Source organism: Hipposideros armiger, unplaced genomic scaffold (genome assembly GCF_001890085.2).
Source record: "Hipposideros armiger isolate ML-2016 unplaced genomic scaffold, ASM189008v1 scaffold_43, whole genome shotgun sequence".
NCBI lineage: Eukaryota > Metazoa > Chordata > Mammalia > Chiroptera > Hipposideridae > Hipposideros > Hipposideros armiger.
In genome coordinates this window covers 1,371,715-1,390,260 of record NW_017731393.1, presented here as the reverse complement: position 1 = coordinate 1,390,260, position 18,546 = coordinate 1,371,715, and the positions used below count along the sequence as shown (strand labels likewise).

The following is an 18,546-nucleotide window of genomic DNA, read 5'->3' as shown; positions in this document are numbered from 1 at the left end:
ACAGGGTCGCCAGTTCAATTCCCGGCTGGAGCTGAGCTGCCGCTGAGCTGCCAACAGGTGGCAGGATGGCTCTGCTATAAAAAAAAAAAAAAGGAAAGAAAAAGCAAAAGCTAAGATGGGTACTATTTCAATTTGGGCAGTCTTATGAATTCTTTTTTCCGTAAAAATTAAAACCTTTTAAAAAAAAGTGCTTCAAGTTAGAACAAGTCTCTATATGTACAATCATGTTTTTTAAACAATGTAGAGTGTGACACACAATGTCGATACATCTGAAATCACACACACAGACAACTGTCCCGAGGGGTTGAATACCTGCCTGCTCCTCCTCCACTCGTCTTCCCAGCTTTTTTTTTCTTCTTAATTTTGTTGGGGAACAGTGTGTTTTTCTAGGACCCGTCAGCTCCAAGTCAAGCAGTTGTTTCAGTCTAGTTGTGGAGGGCGCACATCAGTGGCCCATGTGGGGATTGAACCAGCAACCCCTGTGTTATGAGCACTGCGCTCTAACCACCTGAGCCAACGGGACGTCCCCCTTCCCAGCTTTTACTTAATGCTATTTTGAGAGTTCTCACCCCTCAGAGTCTGCTTTAATGCCGAGAACATATGACTTTTAAAGAGTCATGAACCTAATGTTAAAAAGACAGAAAAGCATTTTTTTCTATTTCTTTCCTGTTACTTTGAAAACTTGGAAGAAAAATTATATTATGGAAGTATGGCTTCATCTTAAGCCATTCATTCTCGAAGAGAGTGACATTGCCCCCAAGAGGACAAAAGACTGGTTCTTGAGGGGTAATCTTACTCTTCTATGTATAAAGCAAAGATATATAGAACATAAACAGGTATACAGTATATCTGATGGGGAAGATGGCAGATAAATAATAAGAGACAGTCCCAAAAGGGTCCTTGGCAGGTGATAATGAAAAGAGCCTAAATAAATGTAGCTGACGTGGCATGCAACTGAACTAGTAATAGCAATCAGTGACGACTGCCTGGTCCTCAGCTCTGTCGGAAGTAGAGGGGACGTCAGTCTTGGAGCCTCACTTCCAGCTGCTTAGAGTATAAACTGGGGGAGTTCAGTGAACAACAACAAAACAGGGACCAACACAGCCAGGTAAGCTGTTCTGTGAGACAGAATGCGTATAGCACAGGCAGGAAAAGGGCCAAGGGGAGATGTGGGGGAGATGGGCTACTGAGTCAGGGCAGGAGAGGGAATGAATATGCAAGAAAGATGTGGTACAAGAGACAGAAGAGACGAAGAGGTTGAAGAGAGGGGTAGGATCTCGTCACACATGCATCAAAGCTAAGCGTTAAATACGGACGTGGGGCTTTGCTGCAAGTTCTGAAAGGTGATGCAGTGGTGTGGTGAACGTGGTTCTTCCAATCCTGCCCAGTCCTCTGCAGCAGCCGGAGCGGGGGGAGGAGGCCGCTGCCCAGCACCGCTAGCCCCTGGGAGCTCCTTCACCCCAGTCCCCTGCCTCCAAACTGCACTCACTCTTCAGGCCCACTCCAGCGCCATCCCCTGAGCACATCCCTCGGAACACTCTGCACTGAGGGCTGGCTCCTTAACACAGCACGGCTGGCCACCCGCTCTCACTACTCATCTCGTTCTGTGTGCTTGCCGTGTCGACACAACTAGACTGAGCAGCACCATGGTGCAACCTTGAAGGTCAACTGGAAGGTCAGTGTTGTCGCCTTCCTTATGATTCTGGACAGTTCTCTTAAGTATCCCTAAGACTTCTCAACTTTATAAAGTGAGAATAAAGTAAGACCCTCCCCCCAGCTCACCACCCCAGGCCATTAAGGGTTATGTACACATATTGGATTGATAACAGTAGAAAGCACAGCTAGGTGAGGGAGGGTATACTCATTTGGACAACTCAGGTAGGCAGCTAAACCAAATTCTCAAGACTAGAACAGCACTTAGATCGTCAGCTAGTCGAATCCTTCAGAGCAGGATTGTGCACAGAGGCAGAGCCCTTGCCTAAGATACAAGCGGATGAAGTGCTGGACCAGGAGCTATAAATACAATTTCCAGTTTATAATTTGTCTTTTGACTTTGTTTAGAGTGGTTATTGTCACGCAGTTTTTTGTTTTTTTAATAATTCAGCTTGTCTCTTCCTTTATGGTTTATTATTAATACTTAGAAAGATTTTGTTCATCATAAAAATAAAAAAAAAATATTTCCCAGAATTTTTCTAATCCTTTCATGGTTTTATTTATTCTTAAAATCTAGGTATTTGCTTGCCTGGTATTTATCAAAAACAATTCTTTTAGACAGCAGGTCCTCACATGTATCTGAGTGCATTATTGGACTGACTCTGGGTCCTCAGAAGGAAGCAAGAGCTGGGTGCCTAAAAAGTGTGAAATAATTGTAACCGAAATAACAGAGGTCCAGGAAACCTGCAGAAATACCAACTCTCCCTCTCACCACTTGTGAGTGAAGGGGAAAAACAGCATGAATAGGGGCAGCTGGGGGACTCAGCTGGTTAGAGTGCGAGCTCTGAGCAACTTTGATTCCCATATAGGCCAGTGAGCCGTGCCCCCTGCAACGAGCTTGAACACAGCAACTTGAGCTGAGCTGCCGATGGGCGGCTGGATGGCTCAGTTGGTTAAAGCACGTGCTCTTTTTTTTAAAGATTTTTATTGGGGAGTTGGGGGAGGGGAACAGCGCTGGGGAATCAGGGGAATCCTTTTGTTCTTCAGTCTAGTTGTGGAGGACGTTGCTTCACTGGCCCATGATGGCACCATTATTGCACTCTTTCCAGGTGAGGCAGTTGTCCGCCGGCCATTGGACAGCCGCTCACTGTGGCTCTTGGCAGCTCATGCCGGCTGCCAGCCACTCACGGTAGCTTATAGCAGCCCACTGCAGCAGGGGCTGCAGCCTACACCGTTGCCGGCGAATCACGGCATCCCAACTCCAGGTCGAGCTGTTGTTCACCATCTTAGTTGTAGAGGGCAGTGTCACTGGCCCCCATGTGGGTTCCGAACTGGGGCCCTGCTGCTCAGAGATGGCATCCCAAGCCAGCTCTTAATTAACGTGCCACTTGGCTGACCCTAGAGCACGTGCTCTTAACAACAAGGTTGCTGATTTGACTCCCACATGGGATGGTGGGCTGTGCTCCCCGGCAACTAGATTGAAAACGGCGACTGGACTTGGGAGCTGAGCTGTGCCCTCCACAACTAAGATTGAAGGACAACAACTTGACTAAGAGCTGATGGGTCCTGGGAAGAACACACTGTTCCCCAATAAAGTTAAAAAAAAAAAAAAGGTGGGCTAACCGGGTGGCACAGTTGGTTAGAGCGCGAGCTCTGAGCAACAGGGTCACCAGTTCGATTCCCACATGGGCCAGTGAGTTGTGCCCCAGCTGAGCTGCCGCTGAGCTGCCAAATGGGCAGCCGGATGGCTCAGTTGGTTAGAGAGCTCTTAACAACAAGGTTGCCAGTTGGATTCCCGCATGGGATGGTAGGCTGTGCTCCTCCCTGCCACCCCCTACAACTAGATTGAAAACAGCAACTGAACTTGAAGCTGAGCTGCGTGCGCCCTCCACAATTAAGATTGAAGGACAACAACTTGACTTGGAGCTGATGGGTCCTGGAAAAACACAATGCTCCCCTTCCCCAATTCCCCAATAAAATCTTAAAAAAAAAAACACGTGAATAACTTATGCTAATATTTACTCCTATTTAGAAAAAATTTACGGCAAAAATTAACAAATGGGGAAAAAAGCACTTATCTACCTTGTTCAATGCTCTCGGTTGGAGAATCCTCATGTCGAAGGAAAAATTTCACTTCTTCCCTCCGTGGCCCCCACTTCTGAAGATGCTCATACATCATATGATCAAAGGGTATGGGACGCTCTGGAAAAAAACCACATCTTATTATCTCAGAACAAAATAATTCCTATCTAAAGTAAAAAATGAATAAAAATATGTTTAAATAAATGTACACATATATATTAGAATTCAAGAATATTACAAGCACTAAATTTTAACTTTAATGAAATAAAAGCAGGCATATGAAGAATGGGAAATAATTTAGGTAACTGATAAAACACAAGAGCAATTTTGCAACATTAAATAGGTAACATTGAAAAAAATTCCCTTTACTATATTTACCAGGAAGCAGTATGCCTCCCACTCTTCAAAGAAACGTATCAACAAATTGGCCGAACTTTGCTATTCTTAAAATGCTACAGGTGGTAATCAGATGTACAAAGGATGGACAGCACACTTCCTGGCAATTCAGGGAGCCCACACAAACACTTGAACATTAATGTTCATAGCAACGTTCTTCACAGTAAGCCAAAAAGTGGAAGCAACCCAAATGTCCATCGACTAATGAAAGGATAAATAAAATGTGGAATAACAGACAATGGATAGTATTCAGCAAAAAAAAAAAAAAAAAAAATTAAGTACTGACACATGCTACAACATGGATGAACCTCAAAAAAATTATTCTAAGTGAAAGAAGCCATATTGTATGATTGCATTTATGTGAGGTGCCTAGACTACCAAACACACAGAGCCAGAAAGTATTATAATACAGTGGTTGCGTGGGCTGAGGGGAGGAAGGAATGGGGAAGTAAAGAGTTTGGTAATGGTTGCACAGCACTGCGGATGTCCTAAAAAACCAATGAACTGTATACTTTAAAATGGTGATTTTTTTTTTTAAGATTTTATTGGGGAATTGGGGGAGGGGAACAGATAAGCTACTGTCCTTTTGTTCTTCAGTCTAGTTGTGGAGGATGTTGCTTCACTGGCCCATGTTGGTATTATCATTGCACTCTTCCCAGGTGAGGCAGATGGGTCACCAGCCACTGGACAGCCACTCACAACAGCTCACGGCAGCTCATGCCAGCCGCCGGCCGCTCAAGCTGGCTGCGGCCACTTATGGTAGCTCATAGCAGCCCACCATATTTTGCCATGTATAATATGCACTTTTTTGCCCAAATTTGTGAGGGAAAAGTAAGGATGTGCATTATACATGGGTAGTACTAATTCTGTATCTATATAAATGTTGTTAATTCTTTTATTTATGCTTATGAGTTAAAAGTGCAACTCTATGGGCCGGCTGTGTGGCACATTGGTTAAGAGCTGGCTTGGGAACTCTGGCTCTGAGAAGCAGGGCCGCCGGTTTGGATCCCACATGAGGGCCAGTGATGCTGTGCCCTCTACAGCTAAGATGGTAAATGACAGCTCGACCTGGAGCTGGGCTGCCGTGAGTCGTCGGCGATGGTATAGGCTGCAGTGGGGCTTCAGTGGGCTGCTATGAGCTACAGTGAGTGGCTGGCAGCCAGCATGAGCAGCCAGCAGCTGGTGTGAGCTTCCATGAGCCGCCAAGAGTGGCCGGCGACCGATCTGCCTCACCCAGGAAGAACGCAATGATAATACCAACATGGGCCAGTGAAGCGACGTCCTCCACACTAGACTGAAGAACAAAAGGACAGCAACTTGTCTGTTCCCCTTCCCCAATTCCCCAATCCTGTTCTCCTCCCCCAATTTCCCAATAAAATCTTAAAAAAAAAAAAAGTACAATTCTAGAAATCAAAATGATATCTGCAGGCAAAATAATACCCTGGAATACGATAATTGGTTTGTTGAACTTGCAATGAACTTGCAACAGCAAAGAGTTCTTGGCCTTCTATAATGTGTAAATATCGTAAATTTGTTACTGGAACACCAAATTTCTTGTACCTTGTATCTGTTCTTGTGTTTTGTAATTATTTGTTACCTAAAATTTCTTGTACCATAATATGTTACAAAATAAATGCTAAAATTCCTTTATAATACAAAAAAAACCAAGTACCTAATTGTAAATGTAAATAAATAATGTAAACAAATAAAAATTTGAATTAAAAAATTAAAACAAAAAATTTTTTTCCCTGAAAGTTTGGGCCAAAAAAGTGAGTGCGCATTATACACAGCAAAATATGGTATATCCAATAAGGGGTTAATATATATAAAGAACTCATCCAACTCAACACTGAAGAACCAAACAGTCTGATTAAAAAAATGGGCAGAGGATCCAAATAGACATTTCTCCAAAGAGGACACAGATGGCCAATAGACATATGAAAAGGTGCTCAACATCACTAATCATCAAGAAAACGCAACTCAAAACCACAAGCTATCACTTTACACGTGTCAGAATGGTTATTATCAAGAAAATAGATACAAGAGCTCGCTCAAGAGTTTGAGCTCTGAGCAACAGCAGTTCGATGCCCGGCCCGAGCTGAGCTGCCGCTAAGCTGCCAATAGTTAGCAGGATGGCTCAGCTAAGAAAAAAAAAAAAAGAAAAGAAAATATATACATATAAGTGTTGGCGATTATGTGAAGAAAAAGGAACCCTCATGCACTGTTGGTGGGAATGTAAGTTGGTGCAGATGCTACGATTCCTCAAAAAGTTAAAAATAGAGCTACCACATGACCAGCAACCCCACTTCTGGGTATTTATTGAAGAAATCCAAGACACTAATTCGAAAAGATGTATGTATTCCTATGTTCACTGCAGCATTACTTATAATAACCAAGATACGGAAGCAACCTAGGTGTCCATCGATAGACAAATGGATAAAGATGTGGTAATATACACAATGGAGTATTACTCAGCCATAAAAAGGAATGAAATCTTGCTGCTGTGACAACATGGATGGACCTAGAGGGTATTATGCTAAGTGAAAAAAGTACAGAGAAAGACATATACCATATGATTTCACTTATGTGTGGAATCTAAAAATCAAAATAAATGAACAAACAAAGGGCTGGCAGAGTGACTCAGTTGGTTAAGAGCTCACTCAAGAGCTCGAGCTCTGAGCAACAGGGTCCCCGGTTTGATTCACGGCCCGAGCTGAGCTGCCGCTGAGCTGCCAAAAGGTGACAGGATGGCTCAGCTGAAAAAAAAAAAAAAGTCTTCCTTTCAATGAACAAACAAAACAAACTCACAGATACAGAGGAAAACTGATGGTTGCCAGAGAGGAGGGGGGTGAGAGGGTGCACAAAAAAGGTGAAGGGATTAAGAAGTACAAATTGCCAATTATAAAAATAGTCACACGGATGTAAGGTACAGCACAGGGAATATAGTCAATAATACTGTAATAACTATGTATGGTGCCAGGTGGGTACTAGATTTATTGTGGTGATCACTTTGTAAGGTATATAAATGTCTAATCACTGTTATATATCTAAAACTAATATAATATTGTATGTCAACTATGATTAAAATAAAAAGAGTGCTTGCTTCAGCAGCACATAGCACTAAAATTGGAACAATAGAGATGACCGGCATGGCTCATGTGCAAAGATAACATGCTAATTCGTGAAGTGTTCCATACTTTTTATTGCATATTTGAAAGCTGCTAAGAGAGATTTTAAAAGTTTGCATCACAAAAAAAAACAAAAAAAAAATTCTGTACCTGTGTAAAATGATGGATGTTAACTATGGTTAACTAGACTTGTGGTGATCATTTCATATACAAATATCGAATCAGTACACTGTACACCTAAAACTAATATAATGTTGTTTGTCAATTATACTTCAATTAAAAAATGTAAAATAAAAAGATTTCGCTGATTATCCCTAAGTGCCCTTTAAACACTTGCACTTGGATGCTCATCTCATTATCACCTCAAACTCAAAATGTGCCAATTGGTCATTCTCTTACTTTCCAACACAGACCTATCCCTGGCACACAGTTCCCTTTTCCCACAGGCTGAATGCAGGCTACCCGCGCCCCCACCCCCAGCCTTCCATGCTGTAGGCCTGTGGGCTGGGCTGGTCTCTATCCTGCTGCCTACCCTCTCTCAATGCCACGTTCATATCCTTCTCTTGTGTCCTTCACATTGCTCTCCTTGCTTAGTGTACCCTATCCTATCTAAATTCAAGCCCTACTTTAGAGTCCAAATTATTCTGTGCAGTTTCTGTATTCAGTAACAGAATACGCAGCATATTGCCTATGCTGCCCAGCTAGCTGACAAAGTCCTTAAATGTAAGTGCCAGTATTTTCTCTTCTCATTTAATAAATGAATATTTATGGAGGGCCTACCATTTAAAAAGTTTTGTACACAGAGAAACACATAATGTTTCTGCCCTCATGAATTATCACAGGGAAAAGAGAAGTAGATGAACAACTCAATATGTAACAAACAAAACCCTGGAAGGTCTCTGTGGACAGAACTCTATTTGCTTAGTAGTGATATCAAGAAAGACTCCTCACAGAGCTGGACCTACCTTCACTGCATCTTTCAGGTGGCTAGAGTAAGGATCAAATCCCATAATACGCATTTTTATATAAAGTGCTTGTAAAATCCTATCCCCATGTAATATAACACTAGTTTTTATTTTAATCACTCAATTCCTTATTTCCACTAATAACTGAGAACCGGAAACAATATTCTGCATTTGATGAACATCACATTTTATGTGTTTAATCATCTCTGTGGAGCCTGATACGTACCATTTCCCCGCCACACTTCAGCTAAATGGCAACTGCCTTCTCCAGGCTCCTTGCAAAATTCCACAACATCTCGACATGTCGTTTCTGGTGTTATAGGAACTTCTGTTAAAATCTGCTCATTGTTGCTCAAGAACACGGTTAATATCATCTGTAAGAGAAAAGATTAAAGCTACAACTTAGAGTCATCATCAATAGAGATTCATCTGTAAACTGAAAGTGACCCTCCCCCCACCCTCGCTCTTGCCAAAATGCCTACAGGGTTGGTTTTGGGAGCCTAATATAATAAGCTGATTAAAAAGTTCATGTAGAAAAATTAAAATGTAAAAAAAGGGAAAATCCCAAAGATAAGAGTGTTAGAAGGAAGCCAGCACTAGCAGATATCATAAAGCCTCAAAACAATATGGCACGGGCCGGCCAAGTGGCGCGTTGGTTAAGAGCTGGCTTGGGACGCCAGCTCTGAGCAGCAGGGCCCCGGTTCGGATCCCACATGAGGGCCAGTGACGTTGCGCCCTCTACAGCTAAGATGGTGAACAACAGCTCGACCTGGAGCTGGGCTGCTGTGAATTGCCACCGACGGCGTAGGCTGCAGCCCCTGCTGCAGTGGGCTGCCATAAGCTACCGTGAATGGTGGGCAGCCGACGTGGGCAGCCGGTGTGAGCTGCCAAGAGCCGCCGTGAGCGGCCATCCAGAGGCCGGTGACCGATCTGCCTCACCTGGGAAGAGCGCAATGATAATACCAACATGGGCCAGTGAAACGACGTCCTCCACAACTAGACTGAAGAACAAAAGGACGGCAACTTGTCTGTTCCCCTTCCCCCAATTCCCCAGCACTGTTCCCCTCCCCCAATTCCCTAATAAAATCTTTAAAAAAACAAACAATATGGCATTAGCACATAAATAGATCAATGGGACATATTGGGTTGTTGGAAAAGTCATGACATATTTTTCTATGTTTTCCGTTGCAAAAATGTGTCATGACTTTTCTGATAACCCAATAGAATCCAGAAACAGAAAATCGTAAATGATGAAGAAGGTATCTCAGAATCGAAGAGGGAAGAGACTGTACAATGAATGATGTTTGAGCAATTAAAATACCCTTCTGGGAAAAAAAAACAGATTCACTGCACATCATACACTAGCATAAGTTTCTAACAGGTCAAATATTGGGTTGTCAGAAAAGTCATGACATATTTTTCTGTTTTTTGTGGCAAAAATGCGTCATGACTTTTCCAGCAACCCAATATTTACATATAAGGCATAAAAGTTCTAGAATAAAACTGGGTAAATTACTTTTCATGACCCTGGAGCACAGAAGCCCTTTCTAACTATGACTCAAAAAGCAGACACCATTTTAAAAATTGGTATATTCAAGAAATTAAATATAAGAATCTTTTACAAAGCAAAAAAGACAAACTGGGGCAAATATTTGCAACTCATGTTACAAATAAAAGGCTAATCTCAGTATATTAAGGGGCTCCTAAAATTGTAACAAAAAAACAAAATTCCAATTTATTTTTTAAAATTGGCTGAGAAAATAAAATATATCACAGTACAAGAAATACAAACGGCCCTTAAAAAAATTATAATGTATTTGAGAAAAATAAAAATTTTTTAGCATTTTTTATTTTTAAAAATCCTACCACTTTGAACTAAGATCTGAAGAGATCATAGGGATTTTGAAAATATATATTACTCCTAAAGTACAATTTAAATCAGATTTTCTTTCATCAGACAGTATTATAAAGTATTTGTTTAATTTTTGATAAAATCAACAACAAAATCTGCATTTGCTCCAAATACGTCTCTCAAAAATTTCATCTGTCAACTAAATATTTTAGTTCATTGTTAAAATACTTTTTTCTTAGACATGCCCTAAATTCCTAAGTTTTGAGATTAAACATCTTTATATTGATGGTCATTTTACATAACCAAAATTGATAACAGTTCTGAACTGGTTTCCTTGCCACCATCACCCCCACCAACCTACCCTTCAACGTTGTCAGTTTGCTTTCTAAATGTAAATCAAGTGAAGTCATGCCCCTGCTTAAAATATCCAGGAGTTCTGCACTGCCCGAGAGCAGCCCTTTCCCAAAACATTGTTTTCTGGAATATAAACATGAAAACAGGAGTCTAACGCTGTACTGTTCATGTGAATCTCTTTCCCCTAGAGACTCTCATAGGGCTTGGATGTCCACAGAATACCCTGAGAAAGCCTCGATTACAGGATAAACTGCCAACTCGCAACCCTCCTAGTGCACAGATCAATGGGACATACTATGAAATCCAGAGACACTAGCCTTCTGGTCCTCATGCCTACTTGCACGAACCTTGACCTTACTCCCTCAACTCCAATCAGGTTCTCTCTGACTGCTATCCCTCTGCCCGAGGACTCTTCCTGTTGCCTGTAAACTCCTATTCCCCCTTCAAAACCCAGCTCATATGCTACCTACCACCTTTGCAAACCTCCCTTCATCAACTCCTCTCACCAGGGAGGATACGCGTTTCATCCAGGAACTCCTCACAGGTATCTTTATTACATCACAACATTAACACATCTCCCTCCCCTCACTACGCTGCCCTATGCTCCTCCAAGCACCTTGCTTTTCAACCTTCCATTCCCTACTGCCGCCCGTGTCTGACGCATGGGAGGCACCCTACAATCTGGTCGGTTCCATGAACCACAAAGAAGTATAAAACCTCCACCATACCATACAGCTGAGAGAACATGGCACATAATCTAAGCAAGACACAGCCATTTTTCCTTCATTTCTTGGATATTATAAACACATTACTACTTCATAAGAAATTAAAGTTATTTCTGCTCACTAACCCATAAGAGGAATTTATTTAAAAATGGGGGGCTTTTGGGCCAGCCGAGTGGCTCAGTTGGTTAAGAGCCCGAGCTCTGAGCAACAGGGTCGCTGGTTCAACTCCCACATGGGCCAGTGAGCTGCGCCCGAGCGGAGTTGACACTGAGCTGCCAACAGGTGGCAGGATGACTCAGCTGGTGTAACACCAAGACTGCCTGTTCAATGGAGGGCTACGCCCACCGGCAACTAAGGCTGAACTCGGCACCTGGAGCTAAGCTGCCGCCGGGATGGTTCAGTGGATAGAGCATGCACTCTTAACAACGAGGCTGCTCGTTGGACTCCAGCATGGGATGGTGGCTATGCCCACCCGCAACTAATTGAACACAGTACCCTGAGCTGAGTGGCATGATTAGACTTGAAGCTGAGCTAGCTGCGCCCTCCACAACTAAGACTGAAGGACAACAACTTGGCTGTTCCCCTCCCCCAACTCCCCAATAAAATCTAAATTAAAAAAAAATGGGGGGCTTTTGTATACTGAAATAAATGGTCTGGAACCTATAGAATTTGGAATAAAGTAGGAAATTCCTAGATCCAATACAGACAAGCCCAGAACTAAAAGGGCCTTAATGCTAGAACAGTTTCACCAGAACTGGAATATATTTTTATTCTCTTTACGCGCTTTATTCTACATTTCTCTTGGTAAATATTTTCCCGTGTGATTTCATAGCCTAGCTTTTTAAGATCTAATAACATATTTTCCTAAACCATGCTTTATACAGAGGGTACCAAAAAAATGTATATACAATTTAAGAAACGAAAACACTGTATTAAAATTATGCTGATAGTAACCACTTTGAGCACCTCTTGTAATTGCAGAAGTCAAACGTGACTTGTAGTGCGTGCTTCAGCAGCACATATACTAAAATTGGGACGATACAGAGAAGATTAGCATAGCCCCTGTGCAAGGATGACACGTAAATTTGTGAAGCGTTCCACATTTTTAAAACAGAATTATAGATGCTCCCTTTCCTTATACACACTGAAATAAACAAAAAAATATTAAAATAAAAATTCCCTACACGTACCAACAACAAATAAACGAGAAAAATTAATGAACTGTCAAGGGGAAAAAAATATAGCTATCAAGGAAAGAAACAAAAGATTCTGGGTGAGGACTACAGTAGTCTACCCTTACCCACAGGGGATACGTTTCAAGATGCCCCGTGGATGCCTGGAACAAAGGGTGGTACTGAACTCTATATGTACTATGTTTTTTTCCCCTATATATACATACCTATGATTAAGCTTAATTAACTTATTTATTTTATTATTATTATTTTTAGCTGATTTTAGCTGAGCCATCCTGCCACCTGTTGGCAGCTCAGCGGCAGCTCAGCTCGGGCTGGGCACTGAACCGCTGTTGCTCAGAGCTCAAACTCTTGAGCGAGCTCTTAACCAACTGAGCCACTCAGCTGGCCCATAAGCCTAATTTATAAATTAAGCACAAGAGATTAGCAATAGCTAATAATAAAATACAACAATTATAACAGTATACTATAATAAAAGTTACGTGAACGTGGAAAAAGAAACGTGACTTGTATTCATCTTTTGTTATCGGTATATATTGAGTATTACAATTTTAATACAGTTTCTTCCTTTCTTAAAATGTGTATACATTTTTTTGGACACCCTCTGTATATCAGAATTTCAAATTAGTGAAACTATGTTAACGTGTTTACTCGGGCTGTTACCACAGTTCATGAAGAGCCAGTAAGAAGAGGGCTCTGTCTCTCTCTCATCTTCCATCTCTGCTGTTCCTCACTCCTGACCCCACGTCTACGACAGCATCCCATGGTTTGTTCTCAATACTATAAGCTAGGAAATGCTTACATATCATTTGCTTCTGGAAGATGGCACTCTGGCCAGAACCAGTGTCTTGCATGCCCACCCCCCACCATGTGCACAGAACAGCCCTTTTAACAATTGGAAAGGCATGAGTTGTGCTTACTTGCTCCAAAAAATAGAGTTCTTTATGAACTTGCTGTCAGAACGAAGGATGGCATGACACTGTTTTTGGGGCAGTTTTTGAATTACCATGACTTTTCAACTCATGAATAAGTTCAACATGATGGGGGAGGGGGGAGAAGCCGCAGAATGGCAGAGCTGTGAGTCTGAACATTGATTTTTAAAAGCTAAGAATGCCCAGAAAACTTATGCAAAAGTCACTAAACATTACTTCATTTTTTTTTTTAAGATTTATTGGAGGAATTGGGGGAGGGGAACAATGTGCTGTCCTTTGGTTCTTCAGTCTAGTTGTGGAGGACGTCGCTTCACTGGCCCATGTTGGTATTACCATTGCGCTCTTCCCAGGTGAGGAAGTCAGTCACTGGCCATTGGACGGCCGCTCACAGCGGCTCACGGCAGCTCACGAAAGCTCACACCCACTGGCACCGCTGGCCACTCACGGCAGCCCAGCTCCAGGTCGAGCTGTTGTTCACCATCTTAACTGTAGAGGGCGCAACGTTACTGGCCCTCATGTGGCATCCGAACCAGGGGCCTGCTTCTCAGGCCAACTCTTAACCAACGCACCACTTGGCCAGTCCACATTACTTCATTTTAAAATTCTATTTTATAGTTTTTAGTAAACTCTATCTTTCCTCATCTTAGCAAAATTCATTTCTCCCATCTCTATTAATCAATCAAAGCCAATTTCATTATGATCACGACAGATTTAAAAGCTTTCAAGGTAAATTAAGCTGGCATTAGACATACTTCTCTGAAGCATCACTAAAATTAAAGCTGAAAAGGCATGTGACTGCTGTTACTCTAGCAAGATTGCCTTAGCTTAAAAAAAAAATAAAGAATCTCCAACAAAAGTATCATATAGCATTGATTTTAGAAGCATTTTTTGTTTATCTTATAACATCTTTCAATCATAATATATCTTAGAATTGATAGCATGTCACAATCTGATGAGTAGAATTATTTTCCTCTTTTTTTTTTTTTTAGATGAGCCATCCTGCCACCTGTTGGCAGCTCAGGGGCAACTCAGCTCGGGCTGGGCATCGAAGTGCTGTTGCTCAGAGCTCGCCCTCTTGCGCAAGCTCTTAACCAACTGAGCCACTCGGCTGGCCCCTATTTTCCTCTTTTTTTAATAGTACATATAAAACAAAGATGAAACCCAATAGGGTTAAGGATTAAATGAAGTAAAGAAACAACAAAAGGAAAAAAGAAGTTAATGTTTAACCTTCCCCATAAATTAGTGTGTTGAAAATTAAAGGGGGTGGCTGGGTGGCTCAGGTGGTTAGAGTGCAAGCTGGTTCAATTCCCACATGGGCCTGTGAGCTGCGCCCAAGCTGAGCTGCAGCTGAGCTGCCAACAGGCAGCTGGATGGCTCAGCTGGTGAGAGCGTGTGCTCTTAAGGTTGCTGCATGGGATGGTGGGCTGTGCCCCACGCAACTAGATTGAAAATGGAGACTAGACTTGGAGCTGAGCTGCGCCCTCCACAACTAAGACTGAAGGACAACAACTTAACTTGGAGCTGATGGGTCCTGGAAAAATACAATGTTCCCCTTCCCCAACTCCCCAATAAAATCTTTTAAAAAAAGAAAATTAAAGATTTGGTTATCTACAGTTAGAAAAACTGTACAAGATTTATACTATGTGCTGTAACGAGCATGTGAGGACGAGAGGCCCTATGTATGCCTTTCCTCAAAGTGCTCCGTCTGTCCCACCCTGCTCATCCTTCTCCGTCACTCCCACATGTCCACCTCCCTTCAGAAGTATATCCTACCCCTACTTCCTGTCTACCCATCCTGACCCAGTCCCAGGCAGTGCCTCCTCTTCTGTTCTCCTATGAACAGACTGTGGCTATTTTTAGTACAACATTCTTAGGCTCAATTATCAGTGGTTTTCATGATTACATTCTCTACTGGAACAGCATCTGTGACTCACAGGAGGGATTTGTGACCCATTACCTGGTCTTGAAATCATCTAAGTGTGTTGCAAGCTGCACATATTTTTATTTAAAAAAAAAAAGTCTGAAATGCCCAGAATGACCATAAGGCCCCCCAGGACAAAACATGTGCCTGTCTCTAATTCAGCACTGAGCAACTTGCTGGACATACACTCTTACGTGGTGCTTGGGAGGTGGGGATGGAGGCAAGCTGGCAGGCAGGCCCCTGCACGACCACAGCAAGCCACTTAAGAGGTACCTTATCCTTAGGTTCAAGAATGTTCGCGTATGAAAGAAAATCAACTGGGATCAATCACTCATCTAAGTAATCTATAATATTTACAGACTTGGTATTTAAAGGATCTCCTTGGTCCAAGGAGATCAAAGCAAAGCACAAATTAGGGATGCATCACCATTAAAAAACAGGAACTATGTGCACTATGGACATGCATCAAATCACCACACTGTATGCAATGTTATATGTCAATTATATTGCAGTACAGCTGGGAAAAAACCACCCAGAACAACAAAAAAAGGAACGATCCTACAATCAAAAAGACAGACAATAACAAGTGTTGATGGATGCAGAAAAACAAACTCTTGTACACTGATGGTAAAAATATTAAATGCTATAGCCATTTTAAAAAAACTGTCCAGCAGTTTCTTAAAATATTAAACACAGATTTACCATATAACCCAGCAATTCCATTCCTAGGTACCTACCCAAAAGAATAAAAATATATGTCAACACAAAGTCTCATATGCAAACGTTCCTAGCATTATTCATAGTAGCCACAAAGTGGAAACAAGCCAATGTGCATCAGTCAATGAAAGGATAAAATGTGGTATATCAAACCATGGAATATTCAGCCATAAAAAGGAACAATGTACTAATACAGGCTGCAACATGGATGGACCTTGAAAACATTACGCTAGGTGAAAGAGGCCAGACACAAAAGGTCACATATTATGTGATTTTATTTACATGAAATATCCATAACGGGCCAATCCATAGAGACAGAAACTAGAAGAAATGGGGAGTGACTGCAAATAAGGCACAAAATTTCTTTTTTGGGGTGACAGGAATGTCCTAAAATTAGACTGCGGTGATGGTTGCACAACTCTGTAAATTTACTCAAGATCACTGAATTGTTCACTTAAAATGGGTAAATTTTATCATATATAAATTATACCTCAATAAAGCTGTTTTTAAAAGGTAGAAACTACAAACTTCCAGAAAAGGAAATAAGAAACTCTACTGCTGTGGCACCAAAAGGCCCAGAGTAAGCCGCTCAAGCTCTGTCGTGGCTCCGCCGCTAACGCTGCCGTGGCTGCCTGCGGAGGCTGCTCCTAGTCCGTGTCTGTCTGGGTCTTGGCCTCTCATGGAGAGCTCGGTAGGTAATAGGGGTGGGACGGCCTTGAGGGCGGTATCTGCCAGGCTTCTCTGGGCCTGACCCACTCAGGTAAAGCATTAGACCCGCCACTCACCAACCCTACCTACTTCCACTTTCTAATGGAAAAGGAGCTCAGGGATAACAAAAAATAAATGAGTTGAAACAAGATCATAAAAGCTATGCCAAATTTTAGCAACTTGTAAAATATACTTGGTAGCTTATGAGTAAACAGCACATAAGAGCCATAGAAAGGGTCAGCTGGGGTGGGGATAGGGAGACATCAGAAGACCCTTTCAGCTTTCCAGTGGGCAGCCAGCCCCAATATGAGAACCAAGGCTCAGCTCCCTTCCAGCCCTAACATGCTGTAACACTATTCACCAATTTAGAATCTCAGCAATGTCAGGGCTGTAAGGAAAACCAGGTCTAAGATATCACCTTGAATGACCCATCCCACTTCCCCGACTCTACCTCTCAGAGATGGAAAGGCACACACCGGGGGCCCTTGCCCACTTACAGAGAAAGGCACACAAATCAGACTCGGGAGGTACCCTGGACTCCTCTCTTTCCTACTACACAAACAATGCAGTAGCAGTACTACCAACCCTAATATCAAAGTATACCCAGAATCTGATGGTTTGTTTCCACTGCTACTCCCCTGGCCCAGGCCACCAGCACCTCTCAGACTGGGCATCTGCGAGGGCAACATAATCTGTTTCCACTCAGATATATCGCCTCACTCACATCCTTCCAGTGATTTCCTACCCCCCTCAGAATAAATTCTGAAGTCCTACGTACTGTCTACAAGGTCCCACACAACCTGCATCACACATACACGCCACTCTGATCATACCTCTTATCACATCTCCCTTCATACCCCTGTGCTCCAGTCACACTGGCATTTTCACTATTCTCCCACCAGAGCAAACCAATTCCTGCCTCAGGGCCTTTGCACATGCTGTTCTTTACCTAGACCACTCTTCCCTCAGCTACTAACATGCCTACATTACTCTCTTATGTCAGGCCTCTGCTCAAATGTCACCTTATCCGGGAAGCTTTCCCGAACCAGTCTAAACCAGCAATATTCTATCACTCCCTATCCCCTCACTCTGCTTTATTTTTTTTTCCCTAGCACTTACCACCCCCTAATTTGTTACATATTTGTTTTGTTTATCCTCTGTCTCCTCCCCGTAGAACAGAGGCTCCCCGAGAGCAAGAATTTTAGTTAGCTCACTGCTGTATCACCACTACCTGGAGTAGTGCCCAGGGCACAGTAGAAACTCAATAAACTCCCCCAATTACATATAAAGTTTCTTCTTACAATAGGTTGAGAGATAAAGGGTAGGTGCCTGCCTTCTCATCTTCAAGGTCTCATCTACAGAAAAAGATGGCTAATATTTCACCCCTCTAATCACTGAGTTAGTGTACATCACAGAGAAGGAAAAAAACTTTTTAAAAAAGTTAGTAAGAAATCAGGAGCCCGTACACATACATCTATGTGATGGACATTTGTCAGATTTCACTCAAACCTAGAAATGCACAGACTTGCCTTGTGAAAGCCTCCCCTCTCCACAAGGTGGCACTGCAGGGCACTGGGGTGAGTTTGCTCCCCCTTTCGCCAATTCTGGGGAAAAGAATTAACTCTAAAGAAAATAGAGGAATAGTTTCGTAAGATCATGTTAAGTTCAATTTCCATAATTGGAATCTGTATTATTTTGGCAAAGAAATAGAACTGGTCTTTGGAGAGCAATAATTTTTCCTAAATAAATGAGACGTCTGCGACTGCAGGAGCACACATTTAGTGTCTTGTTTGCGAGGCGGCAGACACATTTGAATCTTTGGGCAGCATCCATTCCAAGTAAAAGGTCCATGAAGTTAGATCCTCAATAACCATATCAATTCTGTTTAGTTCAAATCACTGTTTTTTTGTCTTTTTTTTT

General features: G+C 42.3%; 1 protein-coding gene across 3 annotated transcripts in view; it reads right to left on the bottom strand.

Moving 5' to 3' along the window:
* Window positions 1–18,546, bottom strand: part of PPP1R13B (protein phosphatase 1 regulatory subunit 13B) — an 84,316-nt gene that overhangs the window by 43,247 nt on the left and 22,523 nt on the right. For all 3 annotated transcript variants that reach the window (XM_019639216.1, XM_019639217.1, XM_019639218.1), the window contains 2 exons: window positions 8,451–8,598; window positions 3,736–3,855 (listed from right to left, as the gene is read on the bottom strand). In XM_019639216.1, the coding sequence (XP_019494761.1) occupies window positions 3,736–3,855; window positions 8,451–8,598 (268 nt within the window). Of the gene's footprint in view, window positions 1–3,735; window positions 3,856–8,450; window positions 8,599–18,546 lie in introns of those variants that run through there.